The sequence below is a fragment of the Artemia sp. Qi Xiang Cuo genome, chromosome 3 (genome assembly GCF_049724085.1).
Source record: "Artemia sp. Qi Xiang Cuo chromosome 3, ASM4972408v1, whole genome shotgun sequence".
In the NCBI taxonomy this organism is placed as follows: Eukaryota; Metazoa; Arthropoda; class Branchiopoda; order Anostraca; family Artemiidae; genus Artemia; species Artemia sp. Qi Xiang Cuo.
The window spans coordinates 27,821,850-27,843,251 of NC_142796.1; the positions used below are offsets into that span (position 1 = coordinate 27,821,850).

The following is a 21,402-nucleotide window of genomic DNA, read 5'->3' on the forward strand; positions in this document are numbered from 1 at the left end:
CCCAAAAAAATGGAGGGCAACTAGGCCCCCTCCCACGCTCATTTTTTCCCAAAGGCACCTGATCAAAAGTTTGAGATTGCCATATTGTTCAGCATGGTTCAAAATATGATAACTATGTCCTTTAGGATGACTTAATCCCCCAAAGTCCCCGGGGGGAGGTCTGAAAGTTATGAAATTTCCCAATGTTAACATATAGTATTGGTTATTAGGAAGTATACAGCCGTTTTCTGGGGGGGATTTTATCTGGTAGTAGGGGAGTGGGTGGGTGGGGGGTTATGTGGGAGGATCCTTGCATGAAGGAAGTTTTCATGGGGGAAGGTACATTGCTATGAAGGGGGCGCCGGATTTCCCTGCATTATTTAAAAAAAAATCAGAAATTAAATACAAAAAAAACAAGTTTTCCAACTGAAAATAAGGAGTAACATCAAAACTTAAAACGAACAGAAAATATTACGTGTATGATTGGGTTCACCCCCTAGTCAATACCTTGCTGTTTAAGCCAAATATTTTTTCGTACTTTCATAAGAGCTATTTATTCAAAGTAACGGCCTTTGTGATTAAGGGGTCATTTTTAAAGAATTGGAACAAAATTCGAACTTAAGCTTATAAAACGAATTATTGACTGGGGGGCGAGCCCCCTAATATGTATATTAAAAATATATGAATATAGAAGTTCGTTACGTAAGTTAATTCGTAAGTTATGTATATTTATTACTAATAAAAACGTTCGTAAATAAAATTAAACAAGTTTCGTGCGGCTGTCGAAAGCCAAGCACAATTCCTGCTAACCGTGAAATAAAAAAAAATATATTAAAGTAAGCCATGAAATAAAGAAAGCCATTTAACGAAATAAAAGTAAAATTAATATGCAAATTTTGTTTTAATTATTAATGTACGGTGAGCCAAAATTAAAACCTGCATTAATTCAAAAAAGTTCAAAATCAAATAAAAAGAAAAGTCTTCTCAACTGAAAGTAAGGAGCGACGTTAAAACTTAAAACGAACAGAAATTATTCCGTATATGAAAGGGGCTGTCCCCTCCTCAACGCCTCGCTCTTTACGCTAAAGTTTGACTTTCTCACAACTCTATTTTTTTTAAATAATGAAAAACTTTAGCGTAAAGAGTGAGGCGTTGACAACAGTCTTTTTTCAGCTTAAACTATACGCGGAAAAACGAACGGACAGTTGATTTTATGCATATACAATAGATATTGGCTGAAGAAATGGCCTCACTGGCTTTCTATCGGCTAACACCGCTTGCTCGGGCCTTAGGTCCTCACACGCTTATTTTAATTATGGAGCATTTCCAGTTTTACTTTTTCTAATTTACGTTTTTTTAAAATTTTATAGTATTTGTCAATTTTAAGGATTAAAAATTACCAAAATGTAATAATAATTTTTTTATCATTTTCAACGAAATTCCACTATTGGAGTCCATTATTTTAACACATGACAATGTATAGTCCTAGATTTTGAAAAATACACTTTGCCCCCGCCCCAAAATTTTTGTCAATTGACGCAACTGTTAATATTTCTGTTTAAATGGAGATTATAGGGTGGATACATGAGGTTGGAGCCCTTGCTAATGAGGAGGAGCTGAAGAGATAAATGGGCGTAGTGAGAAGTTTGAGTAAATGTGCTGAATACCTGTATGCTAGAATTTTTATTCAAAAATTATTATGAATTGTAATTGAAGGACCCGAAATATTTTGAATAGCAAGGTTCTTATGGGTCTCACGGCTTTTTTCATACTTTCCCATAGTTTTGTCTGTGGTTTTTGCAGAAACTGGCAGCTCGAAGCCTCCCCCTCCCCCTATAGGTTGTATGCTGTCTGCCTATATACGCAAATTCTAATTCTAGGGAGGCCAAGGTTATCAAGAAATAATACATCTATAATGAAACGGTCGGTGTTATAGCCCAATTAATCAATGGCTGTTTAAATTCTGACGAGAACCCCCAAGATAAAGCTTTATCTCTTCGTCCTTTGTTGAAACAGCTTGAAGCTAGGACACGGATGACGAGAAAGCTGACACCTGTGCAATATACCTGTCACTTTATCGAAAAGCGCGTAATGCACAATTTTATTGTCTTTAATGGCATACAGACGTAGACGGAAACGCACTTGGGGTCGAAAGTCAGAGTAGAACTGTAAAAAGATCTGGTCACTCCTGCTCAAATGACTTTTTTGGGTTAATTTATGGCAGGAGGTCGCTAAGAGCAACTTGACATGGTTAGGAGCAAATAAGAGGGAAAAAACTTTAACAGAGCTGGCACTTGAAGATCAGAGAAAAATAATACTAATAATTCAGTGAAGCTTATTTTTAGATAGGTCAGTATAGGCCTAGATCAGATGAAACATTTTTTTCTTCCTATAAGAAGAGGACAGGTCATCTCAAAGGGCAAAGTACATGTATACATTTACGCGTCATACCAAGAAATTGTGGCTCAAATGTCCACCAGTATACAGTTTGGATCGTGGTTAGGATGGAGTAGAGTAAGTACGACCAAGTCCTTTGATTTTGAATTGAAAATCAAGTATTTCACAGTAGGCATCAAGACATTGTTAATTGTAGAAAAAAGCCAAGACAGATAGTCCGAGTAATTGAGAGACAAAAATGTTTAAATGGCACGGGTAAATGGTGGGAGTAAGTATGACTCTTATTGGACAAGTACTTGTGTACTTGTCTTTTTACAGTGGAGTGGAGTAACATTTTGTTGTTTGGGAACATGATCAGTATTGGGTTTTAGCAGTGAACACTTTGAGAAAAGTAACAGATGTGGATTCATTTCATTTTAACGAAATGAAAGTTTTAACCATCATTTTAATGACAGTTCTGGAGATAACTTTCAGTACAATGATTACAAAGGAAATTAAACTATATTTGAAGGCCCTTGAATTTGTTACGTAACTTCAAAAACTAATGGTCAAAATCTCGTCACTGAGTAGGCAGGGTTACCACCCGATGAAAAAATCACTAGATTTTAGTGATTTCTTGGTTGATTTAGGATCTTTTTCAATAGCCTAGTGATTTATGTGCTGATTTAGAGATTCGGTAATCCTGTATTATTCAGAACACGCTCGACAAGTTTGCTGAGTGTACGATCTATGAAAATCGATTTCATAGCCACAAAGACAAATAACGGGTGACAGAATGCATTGGACTCGTATAGTTTGGGCTATATATTTGCAAACTAGGGGGGTGGGGAGGAGAGGGTAAGACTAGACTATGTTAAGTTAGGTTAAGCTAGTTCAGGTTACTTTACCCCCACAACCCCCCAAGTAGTCAAATATATAACCCAAATTATATTATTATTTAAACTAAATTATTATATTTTCATCATATTTTGATTTACTCCATAGGGATTAACCTAACTTCTCGAGTGTGTAGTGAATAATACAGGAGTATCAGTGTTTTTCTTTAGGGCAATATAAAAATCACTAGAAAATAGTGACAAATCACTAGGGGTGGCAACCCTGTGAGAAGGTGACCCTTTTTGTTGCCTTGATTCTTGCTCAAAAAATAATATAAGTCTATCAATCGTTTCCGTCACATGTATTAAACCCTTCCATTAGGTTCTAATTGACCCAAAAATCAGTCAGTGTTTGTATTTCCTGTATCTTTTTGTCGCAATATCTACCGCCAATGCGTCTCTGCCCAAGACGGTGAAAAACATTAGTTGTTATTTCCCAAGATTATATCCTAAACTTTCTGTGGATCGGCTGTTTGGGTCTCACCGAATTTAAGGCGCTATTATAGATGAATTGGAAGAGAAAGACATGCAAAATTGGCATTGATACTTTTTTAACTTGCCTTTGATTGCTGACACTCTAAGGTGAACAGACACTGCGGCGACGAACTAAACGCTCGCTGAGATAATCTCTGTACTATATTGAGCTATCGTGCTAAAAAAAAGTACCAAATCTGTAAAACTTCAATGCTATATTCAGCTTTAATTTCAACATAGAATTAGGGCATGAAGCTTCCAATAAGAGATGAAAAGAAACTGTATTGGCTATAATATTATGGAAAATATTCGGACTTGCCTGACGTTAAGACTTGTATCTAGACGTTTAATAGATACCACCGTCTTTGTATCCATGGGCGGCACCTCCTGTTTTATTTAATTTATTTTTTTGGACCCGTCTACAAAAACAGACTGAGCATAGATGAAAAAAAGACGAAAAAACGAGCATTTACAGTAATAAAACTTACAGCAGCATGTAAGTGTAGCCTAATACGAGACAAAAAAAACACAGAAAAATCGTATTTATTAAACAAAAACATTAAACCATTAGTTTGTTATTTTATTTTTATGTTTATCACATAAAACTGCAATTTCTGGGTCTACTATTCTACATTTATGATTGAATCTTGAGTTGCGTTCCCATAGTAGAATGTGGAGTAAGTATTTGGCGGAACGAAGAAATGGGGACTACATATTTCCTATTAGTGGGTATCTTGCAGAAAGGCATAACATGCAGGATATGAGCACGACATTGCTGTAGTTATTCGTGAGGTGAAATGGCTGAAGCAAAGTCGAGGTGAAACGGCTTAATTCGTTGAGAAGTGTTTGCGATTTTCCCATACTAGGAAACAAAACGAGTGAACCATTGCAATGTAAAACTTAATCATTTGAATTTCAGTATGAGCTGGAAATTATGAAAGTTTCAACTCATCTATTCCTCTCAATTATACTTGATAAGATTATGGCCAGTGACCACTGTGCTCAATCATGTAAGTGGAACTGATTTTGAATAAAAGTCTAGCATATGCATTGTATCCCTAGCTGTTGTGGAACGGCACCACCATATTTACCCTCCCCTCTCCTATGTTCTTCCAGCAGGTGTTCGAGTCCTAGTGTCGCTGAATATTTTGTTTGGGACGAGGGTCAACGGTGTGACTCTGGGAGATCAGTTGGAGTCGACCCAACTTCAAGTAGAGACGTGGAAATCTCTGGGGGTGGGAGTGACACAGGAAGCGTCAGAGGATTTACCCTCAGCCATGCATAGCACTCCCGCCCAAAGGTGTATAACCAGGAGATCGGTACCTGCACTATAAGGACCATTGGTCTGCATGCAAAAAAGTTGCTCCTAAGGGGCAACCTGGTTAAGAACGAACAATTGTCAATAGTAATCGGCAATTTGAAAATGTAACTGTCGAGTAAGTAAGAATCACCATTTGAAGTTCATTCAGAAATAGTAACGTTTTCGGACTGAAAAACCTCTTCCTAGCTAATTTATCTACTATGGCTGCCTCTCCGTAGTACCATAATATTTGTGGTATGAATATATAATGAGTCAGAGGTAATAGGATTGAGTCTTTCTGTGCAGGATTTCGACTCTTGTTCATAGAAGAGCATCGCCAAGTGCTGAAAACCATGCTGTGACCAAGATGGGCCCAGGATTGCACAAAGCCTTTATTCATATTGGAGGTCCTAGGGACTTCTTGCCGTCCGGCTCTAAGCCGGCTTAAGCGCTATGGTGTAGACTTGAAGAGATATGTGATCCACGTCCTGCACTGGTATCCGGGATCATTGCTTTTCCTGGGGTCAAAATAACTTCAATGCTTTAAAGAACATCAAAATTGGAACTTGGAATGTTACGACATTAAAAAATGACTATCGTATTGACATTTTGACTGATGAATTCAGACAATTCAAACTAGACTTATAAGAATTTCAGAAACCCATATCTCAGGGGTAGAAAGCATGAAACAAGGTAATATAGAATTTGTTCATTCAGACAGAAAGGATGGAGTACATAGACAGGGAGTAGGGCTCATGATGAATAAAGAAGCTGCTAAGTCTTGTTTAGGCTAGGAAGGTATTAATAATAGAATACTAACTGCTCATTTTATGACTAAGTGTTCAGGATACCAGTTATGGTAGTATATGCACCTGTAGAACCAACAGAGATACTACTGACTCAGATGAATTTTACTAACAATGACAGAAGCAAATAAACAGGGTCACAGGTACAAATGTGATGTTTTTACCGGGAGATTTTACCGCCCAGGTTGGTAGAAATCAAGGCCGTACCCAGTATTTTTTTTTCGGAGGGAGTTTTACTCATTTTTTTTTTTTTTGGGGGGGGGTTACACACAAAAAAACTCAAAATCGCATACAAAATTTGTTTATGCCCATTTTTGTTACGTTTTTACGAGTCAGACAAACATATCGGGGGGGGGGGTCCAAACCCCCTAATCCCCCCTGAATAGAGCCTCGGTAGAAATAGGGATAGATGGTATCCTAGCCTAGGTGAATTTGGCATAGGAAAAGAAAACAGTAATGGCTATACACTTTTGCAATTTTGTAGGTATAACAATCTAGTTATAACCAATACGGTGATTGGTCATAAAATGACCCATAAGTTAAAATGGTATTCACGTGATTGTAAGACAGCAAACTTTGTTGATTATGTTATAGTAAACCGAAGACTGCCAGGATCAATACAAAATACAAGGGTATATAGGAGTATTGTAATTGATGTTAAAAGTAAAGATCACCATGTAGTAGTATCTAGGGTTAATTTAAAGCTGAAATTTCGGTAGGGTAATTACCTCCCGGGAGGTTATGATGTTGGTAGACTCAAAGATGAGAATTTGAGAGAAGCTTTCCAGGAACAATTGAATACTAAACTTGAGAGTTTAAAATTTGACAATGTGGAAGATGGTTAGAATAATTTTAGAAAAACAATTTGTGAAGTTGCTGATGGTGTCTTAAGAAAGAAAGTTAGGACTGCAGGTGGGAATATTAGTGAAAAAGCTTTATGTTTACCAGAGAGGAGAAGGGGATTGTACAAGAATTATCTGAGTGATAGATTATATGAAAATAAAGGAAATGTAAGGAAAGTGGAAAAACCATTAAAATATAAACTAAGGAGGTGTGAAGTGGAGGTGTGCCATGGAAAGAGTTAAAGAGAGTCTGGCAAAATATTTTGAGAATGTGCTAAACCGAGATAGAATTGCAGGCAAAGATATAGAGGAAAATAAAAAGTTGGTGATACATTGGATGCGAAGGAAGATTTGTATTGTGAGGAAGAATTCGCAACAGTACTAAAAGGATTAAAAAATAACAAGGCTCCAGGTGCTGATAGTGTGGTAAATGAATTTCTTAAATTTGGTGGCTCTGAGGTTAGAAATAAGTTATTGAAAATTATAAATATGATTTTTGAAAAAGAGGAAGTACCTAACGATTTTAGGAAAACCGTAATTAAACCACTGTATGAGAAAGGTGTGGTAATTACTGAGGCATTAGTCTGATTTCTGTAGGTAGCAAATTGCTTAGTAATATGATACTTTTTAGACTGAGAGATGCTGCAGACAAAGTTAAAAAGAAGAACAGTGCGGTTTTAGAAAAAGGTAGAGGATGTGTCGACCAAATTTTCACTCTTAGGTTAATAATTAAGATGTGAATGAGTTATCAAACACCTTTGGTTCTCAGTCTTATAGATTACGAGCAAGCGTTTGTTTCTGTTGATAGAAGAACTTTAGCAAAGGTCTTATCCTTATATGATATACCAGACAAATATATTAAAGTGATTAGTGCTATGTACGAGAATAACACTGCTGCGGTTAAGATAGACAATGAGGATAGCAGCTGGTTTTGTATCAAATCACTAGTTAAGCAGGGTTGTGTTCTATCCCTCTTTATATGGATCATTTTGATGGATTTCGTCTTAAGGAGCACAGGAAAGGCAATGGGAGACCACGAAATCAAATGGGGAGTAAACACTCTCCTGGACTTTGATTATGCTGATAATTTAAGCAACCTAGATGAAAGTGTGAGTAAAATGAATGATTTTTAGAGGTTTTGCGAGTTCATGATGCTAGGATAGGTTTGAAAAATTGTGTTAAGAAGACTAAGTCATTAAGGCTAGGAATAATTGAAGATGAAAAGGTGGCGTTGAGTAACGTAAAGATTGATCAGGTTGGCAGCTTCACTTACCTTGGTAGTAGGCTATTATTAGTAAAGACGGTGGTGGCAGTGAAGATGTTAAAAGTAGAACAGCCAAGGCTCAGGGTGTTTTTTTCACAGTGAAAAAAAGTTTTGATGAATAGGGAGATAAGTCTGCAAAACAAGATTAGAATCTTAGAAGCTGCAGTGATGACAGTGGTCAAATATGGCTCTGAAGCATGGGCTCTCTGAAAAGTGGATGAAGATTTGCTAGATGTTTTTCCAGAGAAATTGCCTACGGATTGTTCTGGGTACCTGGCTGACTGACCGTATTTCAATTATTAGGCTGTACGAAAAATGTGTTTCAATCCCACTCTCTGGGGCTATAATGAAAGAAAGGTTGAGATGGCTAGGGCACGTGGTGCAGATGAAGGATGACAGATTGCCCTTTTCGGCCAACCGTCTAGGGCTAAACGGAAAGCTGGTCGTCTTTGTCAGATGTGTAAGGACGCATAAAGAAAGATTTAAATTAAATGAGAACTTCCTGGGAGGGTTTAAAAAGGGAGGCATTGAATAGATCGGGATGGAGGACGAGCGTGTGTAGCTGTGTTGGCCTCAGGCGGCTTGGTGCTGCGGTGAGTTGTTATTAGTTGTAGTAGTAGTATTTCGATTAATCTTAGTGATTAAAGTTTGTTATGAAAGCAAATTTGTGGGAATTTCAAAAAATAGCATGAAATCCTAAAAATATAGTATTAGATCCAAATGAAACTGCACTACTAAAAGCACCATAGCTGATAACCCCATATCAGAGAACTATAGTCCCCCATCTTCAGAAACAAGAAAATCAATTTTTCACAATGGGTCCACCGATGCTTCTCCTTTTTTTTGCTGTTTTTCAGTTATGGCTTGTGGGACACTGAAATATCATAGAGAGGTATTTGGGGGTTCATTTGAAATGTAATTGCAATATCTGGCGCATTTTTTAATTAAAAAAAGATAACAGTATTCAAATAAAGATCAGATATTTAATAAAAATAATATAACAGTGTTCGAAACAACTGTATCTTCATAAGCCAGATGATATAACAATAATATATGCCAGATATAATAATAATATGTCAGATGATGAAGGGGTAACGGGTAGCTAGGCGGGGAGTGGGGGAGATGCTAAATATAACATCCAAGATTTCGGGGAAATTCCAAGGAGTTGCTCTACTGAAGCTGATTCATGGCGTTTAGACCAGGGTTGCCAACTGCCTACATCTAAAAAAAATGAGAATCAATCCCCAAATGAATGACTTGCTATAAAAAGAGTTCAAGTCAAAAAATCATTTTTCAAATGTATTTAAGTGAATTCAGCAGGGCTCCCTGATTAAACAAACCTCTAGATAATGAGTTAGATAATAAGAATCGTTCTTTTTATAGCTATAAGATTTTGTCATGTTTGTCTTTCATACAGACATATTTAAATTTACATACCTGTTGGATTTCCACTTGTTAATTTGTCTTTGACCTCTTCTCCTTAAACGGTTGGAAATGCTTGAAAGACGACTGGACGATTGGGGGAAGGCATAGGCAGAGGTAACAGAGATCACACCGTCTAGCAGTTTTATCTCTTGCACTAAAATAATTTGACATGAAGTTTTTTATTTCGTTAATACTTTTTCTATCACTATTTCGTAACATAGTGCAAAAAAGAAAGAATTTAGCTAAAAATTGACGTTATGATTGATTTTCCCGTCCTTTGATGGAAAGAGTGCAATGAGGTAAAAAAGAATGCAAAAACACGAAAGTCTGCAAGTTGGCAACCCTGTTTTAAACGTCATGTGTTGATTAATAGTTCTGTTTATTAAACGTTTAACATTTAATGGGAGGTTTTGCCCTCCCATCCCAAGGGTTAAATCTTTAGCACATTTTGACTATTTTCTTATGAATAAGCAGTATTTAGAGTCATAAGCTAATGAGCTATCGTTAGTGTTTTGGGTCTTTTCCCCCAAGTTTTTTTCTTCTACTAGTACTACTAGTAACTCACTGCAGCACCAAGCTGCCCGAGGCCAAGTTTTACTCTTTAACCCGTCTCAATAAGTTCCGATTTTCTTGAAATCTTTCCTTAACTCCAGTAACGCGGTCATGTTCGGTGGCGTAAGGCTCACATTAACAAAGAAATAAATTCCACATACTCCACAGTAAAACTCAGGCGGCAAAATAAGAACGTGATATTTCTTTGTGTACCGCCAGTCTGCTAGGCTAGAAAAATTGCCTGAATGCTATGCCGTATGAGAAAGAGTTCAATATCAAACAAAGTAGAAAATAGAAGAGGTAGCATTGAATCTAAAATTTTAGGAAAATCTAGCTAAAAATATAAGAGCGACAAAACAGAATCGCTAATTCAATTGGCGCTCTGTAACACATGATAAATTCTACAAAAAAAAAAAATCACCAAAAATGCTTTTCTAACTTTTTCGCTGTTGTTAGAAAAGTTTTTTTTTTTATCTATGCAAGAAGAAACAGTCAAATGTTAATAGTCACGAAGTTTTTGATATTTGTATTCATGCAAAATTTTGACATCGAATTGGCAGTCAATATAAGAGAAACATTATGTAATGTATTTTAGAAAAGATGGAACCTTCTATCCATCTTGAGAACTGAATGCTGCAAAGGAAAGCAATTAATACCCATTGATTGAACGTGCTAAGATTATAATGTCAATAAAAAGCCAGCCAATTAAAATATGAAAAAAAACTCGGAGATACGACAGAAAATAATTAAAGATCACAAAAATGAAAACTATTCAAAGGCAATTCAGAAGAAATTCTGAAAATTACTTCAAACAATCATACTTACTTATTTTGTTCTGGAGACACCTTGCTTCAAATTATTTGTTGCTACTCCTTACTTACAGTCCGTTACGATGAACTGTTTGCTTTGTGCTTTGTGACCCAAATTTAAAGAAAACAAATTAAAAATTGTATATTGTGATGTACGGAAACGTGTGTTCTATTGATTTACATAAGAAAAATAGCCTTATAAACTGCATAAAAAATTATATGAAAAAGAATTACTTATTAAGAAAAGATTAATGTTTAATGGCTAAAAGTATTTGGTTAAAAATTAAACTGTCAAGGAAAAAAATCGTCAATTATCAAGTGTAAGAAGAAATTCCTTGCAACCCTGGGAATTGAAGTAGTAAATTGTTGCCAAGAAATTGTTCACATACTTTAAGGAAAGAAATATAGTCACTTCTTAGTTTATAGTAGATTTAAGTATTTTCTAACATTAATTGACAATTTGAAACATGAAAAGGTAATATTTTGATATAACACAACAATCAGATTGCAAATAAAAAGGTACAATTTGGATCCCCATTCAGGAATTTTTTATTACCTTTAATGAGTATCATCAAGGGGCATTGGCGTGGCGGAGGGAGGGATTTCTGCCCCTTCTATTTTTTTACCCTTCCGAACAGGTTTTGAAATTTCCTTTTTGCGGTATTTTCATTGAAAAGGGATTTCTTTCTTAGTATTTTTATTAAAAAACGAAGAAAAAATAGTAAAAATACAAAATTGAGAATTGGAAAATAAAAATAAAAATACATTTTTTCCCTTCCTCCTAAATTTCAGGAATTGACGCAACTGATATCGTCTATTAAATTACACTGTGCTATGCACAAGGGTTTGAACCCTGCCGAAATTTTTGTCCGATTCGTAAAAAAAGAAAAAAAAATGCATATAGGCTAAACAAACTTTTAAAAGTGTTTTTTAAGTTTTTATTGTACCCCCCCCCAAATAAACATCCTGGATGTGCCCTTGACTGTGTATGTGTATCACAACTTCAAAATATGGTGAAACTCAGAAAAATAATCAACTTGGATATTAAATGCTAAATATGTTGTATTTCAATGCTAAATAATAGTCTCTCTTTTGGAATTCCCAAGTAAAACCGGCAAATTTATGTTGCTATCTCCGTATGGGCTTTCCTATCAGGATTTTTTTTTTCTTGCTCACAATATACAAATTAAGGAAGAATAGTTAAAGGAACAAGATTACCTCGACTTAAGGCCACCTAAGATACTGGTCCTGAGCTCGGGATTTGTTAAAAATCTACTTTAACTTACCTTTACTTCAAGTAGAGTCCTTCATAAAGAAGCGCAAACAGAATTAATGCTGTTTTTGCTCGAGGGAAATTCAAAGAATTAACATTCTTTTAGGACTTCACACTAATCATCTCAGAGGACTTACAACCAATAGTTTAAACTGGTCAGCAGGGTTTCCCGGATCTTCCCAGCAGCTATCGTATCTGAATGCCCAACTCACTAACCCGCGACAAACAGTGTCGGAGTTAAGCTGTGATCCGGCCGGAACCAGGAACCTTCGTAGTGGTAAGATAATCCTCTTTATATAGTGGTAAGATAGTAAATATGGGTTGCTACCATTTCATCTAACCGTCACAAGCACTAAACGTCATTTCGTCGACAAGGAAAATCAGTAAGAACGTCGACAGTCATAACGTCGACAGTCATAAATTCGACACTTCAGGACATCGACAAAACATTTTTTGAGTATATAATAGTAATAAGTATATAATAGTTTAGAAACAAATTTCGGCTATATATTAGCACATCAGGGGGGGGGGGGTAAAGCATAGCATAGGGCCTATATTAAATACATAACCTAACCTGACCTAGGTACGTTTTCGCCCTAAACCCCAAAAAACTAAAGTTTAAAATTTGTAGGTGCTTAACAGATTTTGTCGATGTTCTGACGGATAGCGATTGCGACTGTCAATGAACTGACGTGTCCGTATTATGACTGTCGATGTCCTGATGGCTAGTGGTTCTGACGGATTTTTGTCGATGTTATGACGGATTTTGTCGATGTCCTGACGTGTCCATGTTATGGCTGTTGATGTTCTGACGGGTAGCGATTGTGACTGTCAATGAACTGACGTGTCGATATTAACGCTGTCGTGTCGATGTAAACGCTGAGGACATTGCTATATGTTCTTTAGACCATTTTTAACAAAACTTCTACCTCAAAATGTCTGTTGGATGCATCTAGGGAAAAGAATACGTATGTGGAGGGGGTGGCTCCACCCCTCTCAAAAAAGGGTGGAGAGGGGCTTACTCCAAGGGTGGCATGGCCCTTGTATTTCAAGAATCTTTCTTAAAAAAATTAGAAAAAAGGTTGAACAATAGCATAGAGAGGGGGGTTTTGAGGAGGGAGTTGCCCCCGTCATATACGTAGTAATTTCTGTACGTTTTAAGTTTTAATGTCAATCCTTACTTTCGGTAGAAAAAACTAGTTTCTGTATTTATTTCTGATCGTTTTTCAGATAATTCCACTAAATCCACCCCCCTCTGTGGAAAATTTCCCCACGAAAAATTCCTCTATATAAAGTTCCTCCCATGTAAAATTTTTCCACCAGGATATTACCCCCGGACAGTTCCATCCCTGCTACAAATCCTTCCCAGAAAATGTTTTGCCTACTATTCTGCCTGAAAAATACTCCTTGCCCTACTTATATTTTAAGAAAGACTTGTATTCATTTAGTTTCTGATCCTTTTTAAGGTCATTGGGGAATATCCCTGTTTGGAAAATACACCCCCCCCCCAGGAAAGTTTATTCCCCAGAAATGATCCATGGATAATTTCTCCTGGTTATAATTTGACCATGGAAATTCCTCCCGTGGAAAATACCCCCCCCCCAAAAAAAAAAAGATCCAAAGAGAATTCCAATTCCGCTCAAAACTTCCCCCTGAGAGTTCCCTCAGAGTGTCTCAACATGTACAATGGATTCAACAAAGAGAAAAAAGACAAACAACAAACATTCTGTGTACAAATTCTGGCAAATTCTCTCCATGTAAATTTTCTCCTGAAAAGTTCATCCCCAACAGCTTTTATACTAATGAGAAATTTTTCCCATAGAAAATCCATCCCCAGAAGATCTCGTGCCTCCCTTTGAAAGTGTCAGTATACTTTCATATAATAAATACTATATGCAAACAATGGGAAAATTTCATAACTTGTAGCCCTTTTTCTCATGTTTCTGAGGGGTCGTGTCATCTCCAAAGGCATATCTATTGTACCTTTCAACTATACTGAACAAAATGGTTATCTCAAAATTTTGATCGGGTGGCTTTCAAGAAAAAAGGGCGTAGGACGAGGGCAAGATGTCCTCCAGTTTTTTGATCACTTAAAAAGGACTCTAGATCTTTTCATTTTCGTTCGAATGACCCGCTTGTAACATTCTAGCACTATTGTTTTGATTTGATCACCCTGGAAAAAGCAACAGCAACAAATGGAGATGAATCCGTGTTACTTCTTCTGGCAAACACTATAAAGTTTAATTTTTATAGATAGGAACTTGGAACCTCTACAGTGGGGGTCTCTGATACGCTGAATCTGATGGCGTGATTTCCATTAAAATTTTTTGACTTTTATGGGGTGTTTTTTTACCTTTTTCGAAAATTTGGCAAATTTTCTCAGACCCACTAATGGGTAACACCATACTTTAAAAGTATTGTATATATTTTAATCAGCACAATAAGCTAACTTTTTGGTACATCTATTGATATCAAAATTGATTCCAGATCATCAAGAATCTAATTTTATTTTCCTTTGCTAACTTTTCATTTTTAGTTTGTAATACTTGATAAATAGATAGATGTTTGTGCCTGACTATTGAAAGCCAGAAGCGATTGTTAACTAAAAAGGGGCCTGATTCCCTATTATCTTGACTGTAGCACAAAAGCAAGGAGAAATAAAATCGTTTATAGATGAAAGAATACAAACTTGTAAATAATTTCAAGAGTATTTGCAAATAGTTGTCTGCAGGAAGTGCAACAACTCCGAAGAATAATAACGTTTATAAAAAAAAAAAACGTTTGTAAGAAAATTAGTAGAAAATATAAGTTTAGTGCTAGATAAGTAGTTTTAATACTGATTTTGTGACAAATAACAATTTAGTTTTAAAAAAAATACGTTTCCACCGGGGAAATATTCTATTTTATGCCATAAATTAGCTCAGCATGTCTCTTTTGTGTTACAACATTCTAAAATATGTCCCTTTTTTGCCCTATTTTGTCATTGTGTCCCGTCACACAGGAATATGTCCTTTGGACATAAAATATGACCAGTTGGCAACTCTGATCAGTGACCATCCTTCTCTCAAAAATCAAAATTGTGTTTTCATTTATTTTATATTTTACATCGAGATTGCACCTTTCTTGAAAAAAAAATTGTTTTGGAATTAGATTCTGATGCGCAAATTTAAAATTATGCATTTTACATATTTAGAATCAGAACAAATAGATATTTTTATTGCTGAAAATAAAATAAAAATTCTATTTTTTTCAAAGTCCCAGTTTCTGTTGGCAAAGATCTTGTTACTGAGAGCTCATTACCACAAACAATTATGCCAACTAGCTATATTTTTGAGGGGTAGGGGGTTTTAAATATAAAAAATGGATTTTAGGGTCATCATTTTATGTTTTCAAAGGTAGATCTTAGGACAAGCCTTGTTTTTAGGGAAATTGTTGTTTAAAGCATCGCCTAAAACAACATACCATGCTGTGATCTCTTTCGCTACTTAAAAAGGGCTCTGCCAGTACCCTCGAGCCATAGACAATAAACCAGATCGTTAACAATCTGTTTGATGAGGCTGAAATTTGAACATTTTACGGATAGGAGGGTTAAGCCTATTGCTTCCTTATATTATTATAATGCCATACTACTGTTTTAAATATCAGCTCTTATTTGTCAGGATTAGGGGACGAAAATATAGAAAATCATAATGCTTTTATAATTTGTTGATAAAACTCGAATTTTTAGAATTGGAGTTAATTAATTGTTAAAATTATAATTTAGCGCCAAATTAAGTATAATAAAAATATCTACCGTTCCTGGAATAGTTATTCCTTAAATTAAGTTATACTTTATGGGCAATAAGTTTAGTAGTTTAAGCATATTGGCCGATTAAAACTTCTAATTTTATTAATAACGGGTATCATTACTCTGAAGATAAAGATTATGTAAAAAATGCAGTGGATTTTGTCTACTAGCTTTATTGGACCTTTTTCGTGGCTGAACTTCTTTTGTGAAATTGGTTGAACCCTTCCCAAAGTTGAATTCTAATCATGTTATTGAGATTCAGATACGCAGCTATTTAAGCACAAATATCAGAATCCAATAATAACCTTTTCTAGTTCTAAAAACATTTAAAACAAAATAAACGTGTTATTTGAGAGTTAAGATTTCTAAACTGAGGCAAAAAAGAGAGAAAAAAGGGAAAAATCTGTTACTATAAATTTTCAGCTAATTTTTCAACACTTTAAATCGTGCCTGGAAAGCAAAGAAAATGCAAGGAAAGGACAATAGTATGACCTTGTAAAAGAAAATTATTTGCATATCTTCTAAATTTCTATTCATATAATGCTTAAATTTATCTAAAAACAATCTCTTAACCTGTTTAAATTCTGAGTTACCAGTGTTACACTTCTGCACACTCAACGAGAGTATTATTATAACTGTATCATCTTTTCAGTGTTGCCAACATTGCCATCTGTCTCATCGCCCATACATAACCTCAACCACCTACAAATGCCTCAATACCAACAAAACTGTGTGACCATGAAACGAGACAACGCAGTTGCAAGTGATTCTTTTCTTAATCCATTCGTGTCGAACAATCTACAACTTTCCGTAACGATGCATCCTGAAGAATTATCGATGCAGTTAAAAGAAAAGCTTTTGAGTCTGCAGTGTAAGCCCACACCAGAGAATGGAGGTGGGAAGATCCAGGATATACAGAGGCACGGATCAGCCGTTTGGAGGCCTTACTGAAGTTGAAAAAGTGGTTATTACTTGTTCAGTCGGCTCTTTTGGAAATTATGCGGCTTAAAAAGTATTGTCAAGTGTTAAAGTTGAACCGGAAGTTGAACTAGAGTAGAGATAAGTAAAAAAAGGAAAAACATGAACTAGTTTCTATTTTATATTTTTCTTTCCGTGACTTGTCCTAGGTTTTAACAGATCGTAGATCGTAGATCTAGGTTTTAACAGCATTTCTACTACGACAGAAATATGTTTAATAATCTGTTACATTGATTGATTTCGTATCATTTTCTGTGTAAAACTAATCAAGATTTGCCCCCCCCCTAATTTTTCCTCTGAAAAAGAACAAAATCGTCAATTGAATTTATTTCAAAAGAAAGTTATTTGTATCAGGACCGTCCAAAGCATGGTTCAGAATAGCAAAGACCACTACAAAATAAAATAAAACCTTGGAATTAAGATTTTTTTTTCAAATATTTAAATGTAAAATGTATCATGAGCAATAAATTCAAAAACAAGAAATCAAAGAAAATTTCCCGAAGAAAAAACTAAAAGTAAGCATCTATGTTGGCTAGTGCTGCGCCAGAGGATTTAAATTTTAATTAAGTTCTGCCACACAGTCTATTCAATATGCCAACAGGTCTGGCACCATAGTTTTTGCAGTGAGGAGTTGGGGGGGGGGGTCTAAGTATGCCAAAAAGTAAATTTTGAGGTTACAATTTTTACTGTTTTGACTAATCTTTAGGATGAAACATCGTCCTCCATTTTCATTTTTGAATATGGGCCATAGATAACACAAAATATGAAGAACATTCGGCAAAAGAAAAAGCTATTATTATTCACTAGAAAAAGTGAAGGGACGAAAATAATTAAAAACTCTCAATACATTGCTTTATCAACCAATCGCTAATTAATTTTTGATCTGAACTGCAATCTGAATCGGGGTTGAGATATACTCCAAAGTTTTTTTTTTAAACATAGTGCTTTTGATTTAATGTCCTTTATTTTTAACAGCCTTGTTTTTGTTATTCCAAGAGAGAAGTATATAAAAACATTGCCACGCGACGTTAAACAGTTAACCAGATGGTATTTAAAAAAAATTGAAGATAGGAATTTTTCCAGAAATGTTAACTTAGTGGTCATATTCCAGTTCTAAAAAACAAACTAGGTTCTTTCAAACTAGTCCTCCGATAGCCACCATTATCAAAAATTGCTTTATTTTCTGGATAAAGCAATTCAAGTTCACATTATGTTATGGAAGCAAAACTAGATCCTGATTTTAAAAACAAGCAGACAATAATAAATTTGGCTTTTGCCATAGAAACTAAAAGTAGAAGTTATTGTAACAAATCGTTGCTGTTAGGATTAAAGGGCGTATATGTTATTTTCTCAATTTGGAGCTAATTTTGCAAAACTCTTTGCTAAAGCTCAGTCTCACGTATGCCTAGCTAGACAACAGCACTTTTGACCCATCAGGACTGCCAATAAGAAAAATAATTTTGTGATTAGTCGAAAATGATTTTATCTAGACATTGATGTGTAGCTAAGCACGCGTGTGAACTAAGATTGAACTGCTCTCAAAGGGAGGAGGAATAGGCCAATGTATGTTCAGTCACCCATTCATCTTTCAAGTCTACATTGCCCTACACGCCATTTCTTTGATAATTGCTTAACAAACAAATTTCGGCAGTTATGTCATAAACGTAAAAATGACAGATATAACTTCAGGCTTATAGCTTGATTAGAGTCAATATATATCCCGGCTTATATTTACATCTTATCGTTATGTCATCCACTGTTTTTTCGTGTCCAGTTCCCCACAAACAGAGGCATTTTTGTTTCCAGATAAAGGAAAATAAAGGGGGAAAAGATAAAGATTAAGAAATTCTAATGTCCAGATAAGGGGAAAGATAAAGTAAAATTTATTTCAGATAAAGAAAAAAATTCAATATCCAGATAAAGAAAACTGGATATCCTCAAAAAAGAAAAGAAAATGTTGATGTGTACCTTTTCAAGCGTTTAGTTCGACAAGATCTTAAATAGTTCCTATTACCTGTGCCATAATTTTGTGTTTATTGTCATGTACAGAGTTGTTTCAAATATAACTTTATTCGTTTTACATTGCGTTTGTGTTCAGGAATTTTTTTTACGATTATAATTCTTTAGAATCCCAGATATGCAGTTGTTATAATACCGAGATAAAAATCTGTAATAAGCAATTGTGAGAATACTTATTCGATCTTGGCAAAAACAAAGTAGAAATCTTTAATAAATAGCTAGTTCTGTATGGCCTGTTTTTTGTCATTAATATCCATTAGGTCTTTCGGTATATAAGATTTCGTGGGTACTGTTTATAATTAATTGAGAGGGTTAGCCACTGACTTGGATACTCAGATGTATTCTCAGTACGTACAAATGATTTTGATTTTATTTATTGAAAAAATAAAAACAATACTAAATACTTATTATTTTAATATACTAATAGCATATACTTATTATACTAATATACAGGGATATATAATATACTTATTCCTGTACTACCACCATACCAGATGCTATAAACGGCCAATACGGGAATTTGAGAAATCAATCATTTGACAAAACCATCACAGCGAACAAAAAGCGTCGCTATTTGCGAACAAAAAGCATACCTTTTTCAAATAACATTAAGCAGAAAAACTAAACAAACAACAAAAACATGTAAACAATTTTTTTCATCTGCTCAGTAGGATATCATCAAATATTTTTTATAGAACGATATTAGCGAAAACGATTCTTTTACATATTTGGGCAATGTACGAATATTCTACATATTAAAAGAAATAAATCACTTCACAAGATTAACGCATCAAACGGGACACATACCTTATTCGCAAAATGTTAAACGGAAAAACTAAACAAACAACTTTAATCTACTTAATAAAATATATTTTATAATATGTTATCGGAACGGATTTAGTGAAATTGATTCTCTTATACAGTTGGGCAACATATTCCATACCTCTACATCAACATTATTTGAAAAAAACCTACGTTTTCTAAAGAGTTAAAGAGGCTGAGATACAAGTTCGAACCTTAAAACGTACCGGGAGTCGAAGGTACAGTTGGGGGGCTGCCACCCCCCAAACCCCTACTTCCGCATATAAAAGAGGATGTGGCCTCTTCAACGCCGCACTCTTTACGCTAAAGTTTTTATTGTTTAAAAAAAAGAGTTGTAAGAAAGTCAAACTTTAGCGTAAAGAGCGAGGCGTTGAGGAGGGCACAGCCCCTTTCATATACGGAAGCGGGGGGGTGGGGGCGGCAGCCCCCAACAGCACCTCCTAATCCCTGTACGTTTTAAGGTTCGAACTTGTGACTCAGCCTCTTTAACTCTTTAGAAAACGTAGTTTTTTTTCAAATAATTTCTGCACGTTTTTGTACAGTTTATTACTTATTATTGCTTGACTAACTGTTAGCTGATCGTGTCAGGAGTTAAAGAAGAGGGGATGCCACCTCCCAAACCCCCCGCTTTTGAAGATTATTGTGTTAAGGCTTTTAATTCCTGAATACTCAAATCAAATGCACAGTAAGATTTTCTTTTTTTAACTTTTCTTCGAGCATGCGGGTATGCGGCATGTTATCAAAGCAGTGGAGACTTACCTGTAACCTGAAGGCCGACTGTGATATTCTTCTGGAGACGCCTATTGAGCCGAAGGATTTAATAGATTGGATTGAAAAAAGAAACTGAGTTTCTTTTTTAAACTTTAAATTCAGTATATAAAAAATTCTCTCTGACAGGGAATCGAACCCGGATCTTCCGCCTGACAGTCAGGAACAGCGACCATTGTACCACAGAGACACTTGTTATATTATTTTAGTCTCTCGTATCTATTTTTGACGCAAGCAAATCCCCACAAAACTTGATATTTGGTTTTTGGAAAATAGGATCGGATTGAGCTGAGGATAAGCTCAATAAGCTAATTTTGAGGATAAGCTCCCAGGCCCCAGGAAAGCTTATCCTCGAAATTTCAGCCCGATCGAACAACGTTAAAGGGGGGCTGTGGTGGGAAAAATTAACATGGGCTCATATAGGAAAACGAGGTTTTTCGTAAATGTAAATTCGGGGGATAATTTTTTTGGTCTGAAAATATCAAAAGGCCATAACAAGTCAAAGTCCACTTTAAATTAGTCCTCAGTCACCCGGGTTCGTTGCCAACTGTGACCTTTAGGCGTTGCTGATAAAAAAAAGCGAACTTAACATTAAGTGGCTATATTTGTTTTTTGGAAAACAGGGAAGGAGTGATCGGATTGAGCTGAAATTTCAAGGATAAGCTCCCGGGCCCTAGGAAAGCTTAACTTCTAAATTTCAGCCCAATCGGACAACGTTAAATGGGGGCTATGGTCGGAGGGTCGAAACTTCCGGCCCACTTTTACCCATGAAGATAAAGTCGGAGGGGGATGAAATTTTGCACGTTACTTAGTTGGAGCTTGGGCTACAAAATGCGATCACCGCTGTCTTTCTGCGACCGCTAGGACCGGAAATCGCCTAACATTGTGGTGGGTCGCCTCTTTATAGAGGCACAAGTGTGCCTCCTTGATATCGTAATGACAGTACACCTCTATGGCTGTGGAACATTTCTGATATGAATGAATTATATTCAGATGAGATTGTTCGGTATAAAGGATACTCTGAAGCTATTT

The 21,402-nt window shown here is 35.6% G+C and overlaps 1 protein-coding gene across 1 annotated transcript in view; it reads left to right on the plus strand.

Annotated features, from left to right (window-relative positions):
- LOC148953954 (runt-related transcription factor 1-like) overlaps window positions 1–18,861 on the plus strand; it is a 36,372-nt gene extending 17,511 nt beyond the window's left edge. The window contains exons 4-5 of the mRNA XM_089086865.1: window positions 12,103–12,273; window positions 16,436–18,861. Of these exons, the coding sequence (XP_088942991.1) occupies window positions 12,103–12,273; window positions 16,436–16,734 (470 nt within the window). The 3' untranslated portion in view covers window positions 16,735–18,861. The remainder of the gene's footprint in view (window positions 1–12,102; window positions 12,274–16,435) is intronic.
- Window positions 18,862–21,402: the final 2,541 nt, after the last annotated feature.